The 11,705-nt window shown below is 36.4% G+C and overlaps 1 protein-coding gene across 1 annotated transcript; it reads left to right on the forward strand.

Annotated features, from left to right (window-relative positions):
* Positions 1-5,758: 5,758 nt before the first annotated feature.
* Positions 5,759-6,506, forward strand: LOC126750234 (ribonuclease kappa). Its single transcript, XM_050459782.1, has 3 exons — positions 5,759-5,929; positions 5,988-6,107; positions 6,189-6,506. Exons 1-3 carry the CDS (start codon positions 5,861-5,863, stop codon positions 6,288-6,290), a joined length of 291 nt encoding a protein of 96 aa, XP_050315739.1. The 5' UTR covers positions 5,759-5,860; the 3' UTR covers positions 6,291-6,506.
* The last annotated feature ends 5,199 nt before the right edge of the window (positions 6,507-11,705 follow it).

An 11,705-nucleotide genomic window follows, 5' to 3' on the forward strand; every position in this document is an offset into this window, starting at 1 on the left:
TTACTGCTAATAAGATCAATAGCTAACGCTCAACGCTACAGTTGGGTTTCTTATATAAGACACGATCAAGCAATCTATTATTCTCAATCCTTACCCTGTTACACTAATGAAGTTCATAGGTCTTAAAGATACTAATTAGTGTATATAGTTTGCAGCTTGACAAGAAATTGTCATCAAAATAGTCTACAACATCAATAGCTCAAAAAATCTAGGTTACGATACGGGTGACTGGCAAAGGAATATAATATCGATTTTGTCTGGTTCAATAGGTCTTAAATTAATTAGTTTGAATGCAGAGGATTTCAGATTGTGGTTTATGTATAGGACAACACCTTCGCCTCACAAGAACCGTAGTATTTTGATTTTGATCTATACCCATCAAAAAGACTACTAGAGATAAGTTTATTTGTGGAGATTGACGAGTCGAGCCAAATTTTTTTGATTACCATAATATTATAATCTGCTTGCGTTGAGGAATGTAAAAAATTAGTCAGTTTGATGCGAACGCCTGCAGTGTTTGGGTGTAGATTATTAAAAGGGCTCTTGGAGGAGTCTTATTTTATAATTAAGCTAATATTATTCATTATACCTTTACATCATTTTATACCAGACGTTACTGTTTTCAAGTAAGATTCCGAAAAACTTTTAAAGTGAAAGTTTGGGTTGGCGCTTTTAACTGAAACTTTGCTACATTAGAACTAATGAGCCAAAAGTCCTTGCTCATATATTGATTCTTTAGAAATTTAAGAACACCCAATCTAAATACAGTAATCTTCCGGTTTTTGGAATTTTGATCTAAGCTTGGAGCAGGCATATAGGTGTTGGTGATTTGGATATAGTGAATTTATGTCACTTTGGCCGGCAAGGTCAAATAAAGAAAGAAAGAAAGAAAATGTGCTATATTACGTAAGAATAATCTTGTGTACAAGCATCCTACAAGCTAAAAAAACAAAACAAAAATACAATTTCAAAAATTGACAAAACAATGAACAAATTAAACACAAGAAGACAAAACTTTTTGAACATACTTGAATTAAAGATAACTAAATAAAAAAATCAATTACTAAAGAAGAAAAAAGGATAACTAAAGAAGAAAAAAGGAAAAAAAATACTTTCCAACATGTCCAAGGTTAAAACCTATCATTAAAAAAGTTATCCAGGTTATAATATGCCTTAGTCAATAAAAGCGTCTTTAATTCTCTTTTAAATTTCTTAACATCCGATATATGTCTAACAGCTCTAACACATAGAGGAACATGATTGTAAATTTTTTTACTTATGTAAATTAATGAGTTTTTGGTAAGGGAAGACGTAGGAATAGGTAGGGGAACATCATTTACACGACGAGTCAAATGGCCAGTGTCAGAGGGTAGTTTGGGAATTTTGTGAATAAGAGCAGCTGTTTCTAAGATAAAGAGTGAAAAAAGAGTTAGGATTTTTTTCAGAAATGAAGAGGGGTTTGCAAGAATCTCTTAACTTAGCAGAACACAGGTATCTAACTGCTTTTTTTTGAATAACAAAGACAATGTTAAGTAGCCCCTTTAGGTTATTGGTTAAACCCCAAAAAGGCAAGCCATACCAAATATGAGATCAATAGACCAAATACGACCATCAATGGTAATTCATAGGAACTTGCAGCACTCTTTATTCTGAAAGAGGGAATTTTCGTCAAACATCAGACCCTGAACATCGCACTTTATATCATCGCAACCCCATAATAGACGTCTTTCTTACATTAGAGACGAGCCTGTTGGAGGCACACCACCCTGATAAAATCTGGAGGTCTTCAAGGATACAATCAAATCAACAAGGATATCAAGGTCAACAAGGATACACAGGTCATAATCAGAATTTTTATGGCTTCATAGTATGGTGGTATCATCAGCAAACTGAACCACTTAAGTCATCCACACACAGTAAAAATAACAGTGGTCCCAACACTGAACCCTGGGGAACGCCGCATTTTAGGGAACTAGAAGCAGACAAACGCCCAGACACTGTAACTTTTTGAGTACGATTTGATAGATAGGACTCAGGCCATTGCAACGCTACGCCCCTAAAACCATATTTATCGAGCTTAGATAACAGTATTCCATGATCCACACAGTCAAATGCTTTGGATAGATCACAAAATACTGCCGCGGATGACTTTCCAGAATTCAAGGACACATAGACGCTCTCCAAAAAGCTAAAAACAGCATCATGAGTCCCTTTACCGGCTTGAAATCCAAACTGATTTGCAGACAAAATGCCATTATGATGTAAAAAGGACAAAATTCTGCTTTTTGCAAGTTTTTCAACTATCTTAGAGAGGGTAGACAAAATAGAAATGGGACGGAAATTACAAGGCTGATCCAAATCTCCACCCTTATGAAGAGGGATAACCACTGCCTCTTTTAAACATGGAGGAAAAATGCCAATATGTAAAGAATTGTATATGGCAGAAACTAAAGCATTTAAGGCTGAATCAGGGAAAAAGAGTAACAACCTCGAAGATATCCCATCAGCTCCAGATGATTTATGGTTTTTTAGGCGTTTGATTTCATTTTTAACTTCGGTAAGATCGACAGGATGAAAGAAAAATGAATGCTCAAACGACACTTCTTGAAGATATTGTAAGGGATCAATGTTACTACAAATGCCCTTGAGCAAGATATTAGGTATATCACAATAATAGTCGTTTAAAATGTCAGGTCTTAACTCCGGTTCAGATACTTTTCTATGGCAATGTCTAAAATCATTAATAATCGACCAACACTCTCTTTGCCTTTTTGATGACATATTTAAGCGATCCCGATATAATCCCGATATGATCCGATATAGTAATTAGATTTTGCTGCTTTAATTGTCTTTCTGTACAGACTACGGTATTTCTGATGATATACAAGGATATTTTCATTTGTGGTATATTTGCACAATTTAGTCAAAAAACGGAGGTTTTTAGCTGAAATTCTAAGGCCTCTTGTAACCCATGGTTTTCGTTTCTTAGTTTTAAGTCTCATTTTAGGAAAGCACTGATTGATCCTATCACACAGAACTTGAAAAAATAAAGTAAGTGGGTCAGAAGCCGTTTCAAGTGCATTCCAATTTATCGAAGCTGTAGCAGCAGAAAAAGCATTGAAATTTCTCCTGCTGAAAATTCTTCCCATATAATGAGATGAAGATAATACAGTATTATATGGCATTTTAGCAAGAATAGCTTCATGGTCGGAAACACCAGATGGGAGTACTGTGCATAAAACGTCATCAAAATTTGTACAGAAATAGTCAATTGTAGTTGCAGATGAAGAAGTTATTTGTGTGGGAGAAAGAACGTGCATTTTTAAGTGGTAAGAATTTAAAATACTTAAAAGAGAAGTACGTGGCAAGGTTTCATCAGTGTAGTTGATATTAAAGTCACCAGCCAATATAACCTTAGAGTGTAGGGACAACTGGGATAAAAGAGAATCAAGTTTGTCCAGAAGCATAGCAATATCTCCTATAGATGGCCTATAAACACAAAGAATATATAAATTAAAACGCTTACAAAAAGAAAAAGAGAGAATTCAAAAACATTCTCTAACAGAAGATTATCATACTTATCAATATTACAAAAAATCATTTCAATTGTTTGCCTAGCCAAGATCATGGTTCCTTCATGTATAGATTGTTGACGACAAAAATTTGATATAGGACAAAATCAGATATTAAAAAACATTCACTAGGCCTCAACCAATGCTCAGTCAGAAGTACAATATCAAGAAAATTACATGTGTCCAGCAAAAGATGAAACTCATCCATCTTGTTTCTTAGGGATTGTATATTAAGAATAAAGATACTTAAGCTTTTCGAAGAGCTAATTTCAATCTTACTAGTAGAATATGAACATGAATGAGATTCAACCTTCGTGGACATGTCTATAAAAAAGAAGAATTCAATTCACGATCAGTAATCAGTTCAGACTCATTAATTTGATGATTCAAAGACAATTTATTCGATGAAATATTAATTTGAAAATATGTGCATGTAATAATGATGCCAAGTCTGAACCAAAGTTACTGGCGTGATTAGACTCTAAAATCCCATACAGATTAATATTATTTGCATGAAAAGTACGATAAAGGGCCTTATTACTATTATAGATAACATTATGGTTTAAATAAGTATAAGGGCTTGTCATCACTAAAGTGATGTAAAGTAAAAATCTTCTTTCGTAAAGTCCTTAACTAAATTTGATGCTGTCCTAATCACTTCACTGGTTGAAATGCCCGGCTTCAGGAAACACTGGACCTTGTAGTAAGCTTCAAACTTTAAACGTAAATGTTTTAGGAACACTCTGCTACAATTTCCACCAACAAAGAGAAGCCGAGGTCGACTATCGTCAGGTGTATTTGGCCTAGTTGGTAGCTGTGTTGGAGAATTAATAACAACAGATTTAGATATCAGTATGTCAATAAGGCAGCTTAATTAATTTGTGGTTCTTGAGTCGATTTTGAAAGTCTTTTGTAATACGGCATTTAGATTGTTTGTCGTTCGCTTTGCTGTTGCACTCTCGGTGATTTCAGTGTACGTACCTGATTTGTTTGTATTTTGGATTATTATTGTTGCATGGCTCTTGAATTATTTGTGGTTGTTTGAAGTTGCTATATTTTTTATATGCGGATAGTAATTGTCGCTCATAAATATCTAATCATCATTATTGACGGATGATCACATATTCAATGTTCCGGCTTTCTAGATCAAGGTTGTGTGGAGGTGAATGAAGCTCAGAGCTAGATTACCTGATATTTCGATACTTCTGATATCTCGAATAGATGAGAGTTTATTAACTTGGTTAGGAATAGCTTTTAGAGCGTCCAATATATCAACATTTTTAATGCCGACCTAATTAGTCGATAATCAGCTTTAGTCTCGGAGCACGAACTTAATAAATATACCTGGACTGCTAATGCATATGGCCACGATACCCAAAAATGACCACTGCCTGGTGGCTGCCATTTTTATAGTGGTTGACTGGTCGTGTGCTTCTGATGTTGGTAACTCTGAACATTTTTAGTGTTGCCAACAAAAAATATATTAAATAACGGTAATGAAGTTAAGACGACGCTGACGTTTGACGTGTAAGTATAGCGGATTTCCTAGTTTTTGGCGATTTGTAAATAACGCTTGGATATATCGTCTGTAACAGGCGATATAGCTTCCTCCTTATTTAATACGTGGATAATGTATCACCATCCTTATTTAAACGTATTTGGTTCACTGTTTCTCAAAACCGAATTATTGCGAATTGTGTGTCTGTGTTTATCATAGAATAATATATAGAGTTGTTTATTTTTACTATATAAACCCTTGCTAATTACAAACCCTCATAAAATCATCTATATTTTGATTTTTATAGATGGTAGTACCTATTAATGTGGAAACACTGTACATAGAAGAAAGTAAAAGTCGTAACAGTAAAAATAGAAAGAAAATAAAAGTGTTTTTAACTGAATTTGTTAAGTAAATACAAGCAAAAATCATTTTCATGGTATTAGAATTTATAAGATCCAAGTTTAGGTTTAGATTTATAAGATTCAAATAGCGGCCACCTAGTAGTGGTCATTTATTTTTCATTGAATTGGCAGTCCAGGTATATTTATTAAGTTCGCGTCTCGGAGTCGTTACACACTTGCGCGGATCATTCTGCTGTGTACATGCATCCCTAATATGGCAACGTTGCAAATATTGACATCTATCAGCTGACTTTGACGTCTGCGCAATGGCGTACCTCACTGTCAAAATCACGTTTGTCAATAATCACATGACGTTCCACTAAGGGTCCCCCAATAAATTATTTTACTTCGATTTTACTGCGGGTTAAGGAAGAGGGGCTCACAAAATGGCAATTTGCGGTCCGAAATGTTCCCTGTGCGGTCTCATCATCAGTGCGTGGGGAATCATTCAATTGGTGAGTAAAAGAAGAAAACATACTGAGGAGTGTCGGATATAATTTGCCCCCCTTGCAGGCCCTGATGGGGATCTTTTACTATGTCGAGGCGGTGGCTCTGGCAGAAGACGTGCCCGAGGTCTCGTCCTATAAAAACCTGCAAGATTTCTACAGTCAAATGTCCAATGGGTATCAGCAGGTAAGGAAGTTTTATGGGTGTGTTCTCTCTGAGGGGAACACCATTTGAGGCTCCTATTAAAACATGTTTCTTTATTTATAGAACGCTTATAATTGCTGGATCGCAGCTCTATTATACTTGATTACTATGGCCTTCTCTGCCCATCAGTTTTGGCTTAACAACAGGTCCTCGTTGAGTGTGTAAAGGTGGTTTTTAAACATTTTTTTTTAAAGGGATTTTACTTTTACTGTATATACATGATTTATTAAGAGAAGCCAGATATTTAAGGATGACATTCAGTATTTTTCATTGTTTATTCCCTTAGCCCCCTTAATCTACTTTATTGTACACCTTTTTTCTTCATTTTAATTGGTTTTTAGTATATGTTATTTAGTTGTAATGAATAAATGATTAGTTTAATGTTTGGGGTTTGATTATTTGGTTTTCTTTAGCACACTAATTGAGATTAAAAAGAGCAGTGAGTATACTAAAACTAATCCTAAGTCTCGTCCATATTCAAAATTTGTAAAAAAAATAAACTGGGTTTGCTATGGGATTTTTAGTTGATGGTAAGTATGTGAGTGGGAAAACAGTATGCATATTGTATTTTGCCATAAAAGAAATAAGTTTTTAAATAATCGTAAAATGGTTTGTGTCATTTAAATGTCTGGGTTTTTTGCCTTTTTCTTGTATTTTTATAGAGACTTGAGCAATAAATAGCTCATAACAGAACTTTAAATATAAATTAACACTTACTGAGGGCAAACCAAACCAGGTTGAATATTTACTAGACTTTTCAATAATTCAATTATATTATTTTTTTATTACATTGGTTGTAAGATCCTATACCTAAGTAAAAACTATTTAAATTCTTTTGGCTAAACTGTACACCATGGCTGATATCAAATTAATAAAATGTTAAACTTCATAACAATTAAACTTAAACCTGATTCACAAGTCTTTGAAGAAAAACATGGTCTTCTAACTAAAGAGGTGAATAATTTGAACATTTTGGACTAAATGATCCCTTTTAACTTTTTTTAGATCTTGAATCAAATTTGAAAAAAAAATCCTAAAATTATGCTAGTCTTTTTCTACAAATCTAATTCATCTAGAATTCTCAAATTTTATATCTATAAAAGAATTTTATTTTCTGTGCTTTCTCATTAGCTGCTGTGCCCTATTTTTATCAATAGTTTCATATATAATGTTAAGATTATTATTTTATATGTCATTAACATGCAAAACCAAATTGGCACATGTGTTTAAAAAACTGCTGCACTATTTAAAAACAATAAAGCATATCAAATAAAAACATGCATAATTATCATGAAAAAGAATGTATTTCTGGACAAAGTTTCCTCCTGGATAAATCATGCAGCACAAAACTATTAGATAACTAAATAGTGTGAAAAGGTACCTAAATATAAATAGTAATAAGTAGGTAGCTAATAGAAATAAAATACAAAAAAAAGAAGATATAAAGTTATCAAAATGCAATATTTCCAGTAAAAAAGGCAAAAATTCTAAATATATAACAAAATTATTACAGTACTTAAAGTTCTCACCAGAGACAAAATTAAAAGGAATAAAAAATAGAGCAAGGAATTAAGAAACAAAAACTTGTTTAAAAATTAAGAAGCAAAAGCTATAAAATGCTTCACTTTTAAGGAGTGATTTTTTTTTATGGTAAACACAAGCACAAGAGGAAAGTCCTATGTCACTCTTGGAGTGGTGCTTGCGCGAAGATATTTGTGGGCATTTATCTTAAATCGCTGTAGGTTATATGCGTCGGGAAATATGTGAGGTGGAAGCCCGTTCCACAAAGAAGATGTTCTCCAGATGAATGAGTCCCGATACAGCGACGTCCTTGGGGTAGGCAGGTGGACTCGATGTTGATGAGCCGCAACTGCTAGACGCGTCCTTCTTGCCGGAACAGCTCTGGGTGGAATCAGGCCTGCCACCTCAGGGGAGCACTTACCGTGATAATAACGGTAGAATAAACAGAAATCAGCCACCTTTCTCCTGTGCTCCAGACTATCCAGACTCTTTGTCAGTTCTGGTTTGTCGATAGGACGAATAGCTCTCTTCTGTATAGAATCCAACAGGTTTAAACTATGCTTGGGTGCAGAGCTCCAGACATGCGAGCAATACTCGAGGGAAGGACGTATTTGAGCCTTATAAAGAGTAACAGCAGCTGTTCTGGTGTATACAGTTTTTTCGTTTTGAAAAGCACTCCGAGTTTTTTGGAAGCCGCCATGGCGACGTCGGCAACGTGGTCATGCCAGGACACACTGTTGGTGACCTCGACTCCTAGAAGATGTAAAGATGATTTCATCGGCAATGTTTTCCCTGCCATAACCAGCTCCGGGCCACCAAGGTTAGTCTTCATCGTAAATACTGCAGCCTGCGTTTTTTTAGCGTTAAAATTGACCAAATTGTTATCGCCCCACTCCAAGATTGTTCAAATATCGTTGTTGGTTGAAGCTACTTGTTGCTGCCTAAGATTCTGAGAACTTGCGGCTGTCGTTGGTTTGGCGGACTTAAATGTGGAAATAAGTGTGCTATCGACCGCAAAGCTGTAGATTGGATTGACACTGGTTCCTAGCAAATCGTTGATATATATCAAGAAAAGGGTGGATGCATCCTTGAGGGACTCCAGCGTTAATGTTAAATTTGTCGGAGAGGTATCCATCGACGGCTACTTGGATTGTTCGTTGTTCAAGAAAACTTTGAACCAATTCAATAATGAGTTTTGTATGCCGATTGAGGAGAGCTTGGTTAGTAGTCCCTCATGCCACACTCTGTCAAATGCCTTGGAAATGTCAAGAGCGACTGAGCGGGACTCGCCGTGCTTCTCCATGGCCTCCGTCCACAAGTGTGTGACGTAGGCCAGAAGATCGCCGGTGGATCTAAGCTTTCGGAAGCCGTATTGATGATCGCTGATTAGTCCAGATGATTCCAGATATCTTAACAGTTGTTGGTTGACTGCTTTCTCCATAATCTTCGATATTACTGGAACTAGTGCAATCGGGCGGTAATTGGAGGGCATCGTCTTCTTACCCTTTTTGGGTACAGCTTGCACTTGAGCAGTTTTCCAGCTTGTTGGAAATTGGCCCTGCTTATACGATGCCGTGAACAGTCTACATAAGGGAGGAGTCAATTCGTCTGCACAACGTATTAGTATTAGGGCTGGAATTCCATCGGCTCCAGAAGCTTTGTGTCTACGCTTTTAAGAATTTTATTTATAATTCGTTGGGGAAACGAAATTTCTCCCATCGATGAATTCACCTTTGGCAAATATGGCGATGTTTTGCCTTGCGAGTGCAGAGTAGAATTGGACGCGAAGAGTTTACCCAGTAAGTTGGCTTTTTCCCTTGCTGTTACCGCGATAGAACCATCATCTGCTGTTAGGGGTGGCAAGGCCGACTTAGCAAATCGTTGACTAACGGCTTTCGATACCGACCAGAAAGATCTTGTTCCATGTGGGCAGTTTAGCAGTTTGTTTTTGATCCTGTTGTTGTGACTCTCTTTGCATTCATCAATAATTCGCTTGCAGCTATTTCTGGAGGCTAAAAAGTTCCTCCGATTTTCGATGGAAGGATGTTGACGCCATTTGCGATATGCTGCGTTTTTAGTGTTTACTGCCTTTTTGCAATTCAGGTTGAACCATTGCTTGTTGTTTGATCCGCATTTAGTAGAAAAAGGGATATAAGCTTCCATTCCTGCTAAGATCGTCTCTGTAATTTGGTTTGCACATTCTGAGATGTTATTGGTTCTAAAGCAGACTTCTTTCCAAGGGAAGGAGCGATAAAATTCCCGAAGATGGTTCCACTCTGCTGATTTATAGTGCCATACCTTCCGCGGCATCGGAGGATCCTGCGTTTTAACCTCCAACTGGCAAGAGACTGTTATCAATTTGTGGTCCGATGTTCCTAGGGGGGCATGTACTGATACAGTGTACGAGTCAGGGTCTGAAGCCAAGACCAGATATAGGAGACTCGCGATCTCGCCGTCTCGATCGGGGATTCTGGTAGGTTCCTACACAAGCTGCGTAAGCCCGCATATGGTGGCAAATAGCTCAGCTTCTTGTCCTTCATCGTCGTTCTTGTTGCAGAAGCGCAGCCAGTTGGTATTGTGAACGTTAAAATCACCCATAACCATGATTTCTGTGCTTGGGTAGTCAATTTGCAGATGGTTAATGCAATCAACCAGGTTCAAAAAGAGCCGTCTATATTGGGTGTCGCTTGGTGGTCTGTAGATACAGTAGATAAATTTCGTGGCACCACTGGCTATTATTTTGAACCACATGACGTCGAAGTCCGCAGGTTCAAGCGTTTCCTCCCGCTGGCAACTCAAATCGTTCTTGACAAATATGGAAGCAAGAAATTGTGGATGGAACACATCCACAATTTCTTGTTTCCTAATTGCTATAAATATTGCTCCCTAGGTTTATTTATACAGGGAGTTACAAAATTCGGTGCTAATATTTTAAGAGTGTAATGTTGGAGTCAAAATAAGCCTTTTTTTCCTATAAACATGTGTCCTAAACTGCACCCCCTCAGAGTTACAGCCCGCGCAAAATGCTTGAAGAAAATCGATTGTTTGGAACCGTAACTATAGTTATGCGCCAAATCTTCTGAAAATTTGCATGTCCCCGTTTCTTGCCCCTCTTTTCATTTTAGGTCTCAAAAATGGTGTAAATTCAATTTTAGGGGATGATTCAGGCAGCTTACTTTTCTGATGGCCCCTATCTTATATTTCCGATAAAAAAAATAAAAATCTAGCAACACCATATTAGCTAGCCATAAAAAAAGCTATGATTTTTGTCTCTTTTCGATATGATTCGCATTTTTTTGATATAATTAAGCGTTTTTGAGAAAATCGCTTATAAACAAAAAGGGAGTATTATTAAACTCGATTAAACTATCAAATTAGAAAAAACTAAATTGGCTGTGACTGCTTTAATTTTTTTTTCAAATCAAAGTGATTTTATCGAAAATAATGCAAAAAACGATAATTTTAGATTTTTTCATGGCTAATTAAACGATGTTCTAAACGTTCAAATTTTTTATTGAAAATATAAGATATGGGCCATCATAAAGGTAAGCCCCCCGGAATCCTTCCCTAAAATTGGCTTGGGCAGAAAAATGTCAAAAAGACCAAAAAAAAAATGGGAATACATTTTCAAAAGATTTGACGAATAACTGTAGTCAGTGTTTCAAATCATCGATTATCGTCAAGCAATTTGAGCGGCCTGTAACTCTGAGCTGCATTTTAGGACACATGTTTATAGGAAACAAAAGTCATATTTTAACTCCAACAATACGCTGTTAAAATATTTGCAGCCGACCCCGGTAGCAAGTGGACAAAGCGTTCACGATGCAATCGTGTGATCTCGGGTTCGAATCCCGGCATGGGCATGGTTGTTTGTGTTTGTCTTATAAAAACAAAACATTGTGGTTCGGAACCCACGTTAAACTCTAGGTCCATAAACAACAATATTGGGCGGTCGTCGAAATACGACGCGAGTCCATTGTATTTGAGGAAGAAGAATAAAGAAAATATTTGCACCGAATTTTGTAACACCCTGTATAGAAATTTAAGGCTTCTGTAATT

Source organism: Anthonomus grandis, chromosome 2, assembly GCF_022605725.1.
Source record: "Anthonomus grandis grandis chromosome 2, icAntGran1.3, whole genome shotgun sequence".
In the NCBI taxonomy this organism is placed as follows: Eukaryota; Metazoa; Arthropoda; class Insecta; order Coleoptera; family Curculionidae; genus Anthonomus; species Anthonomus grandis.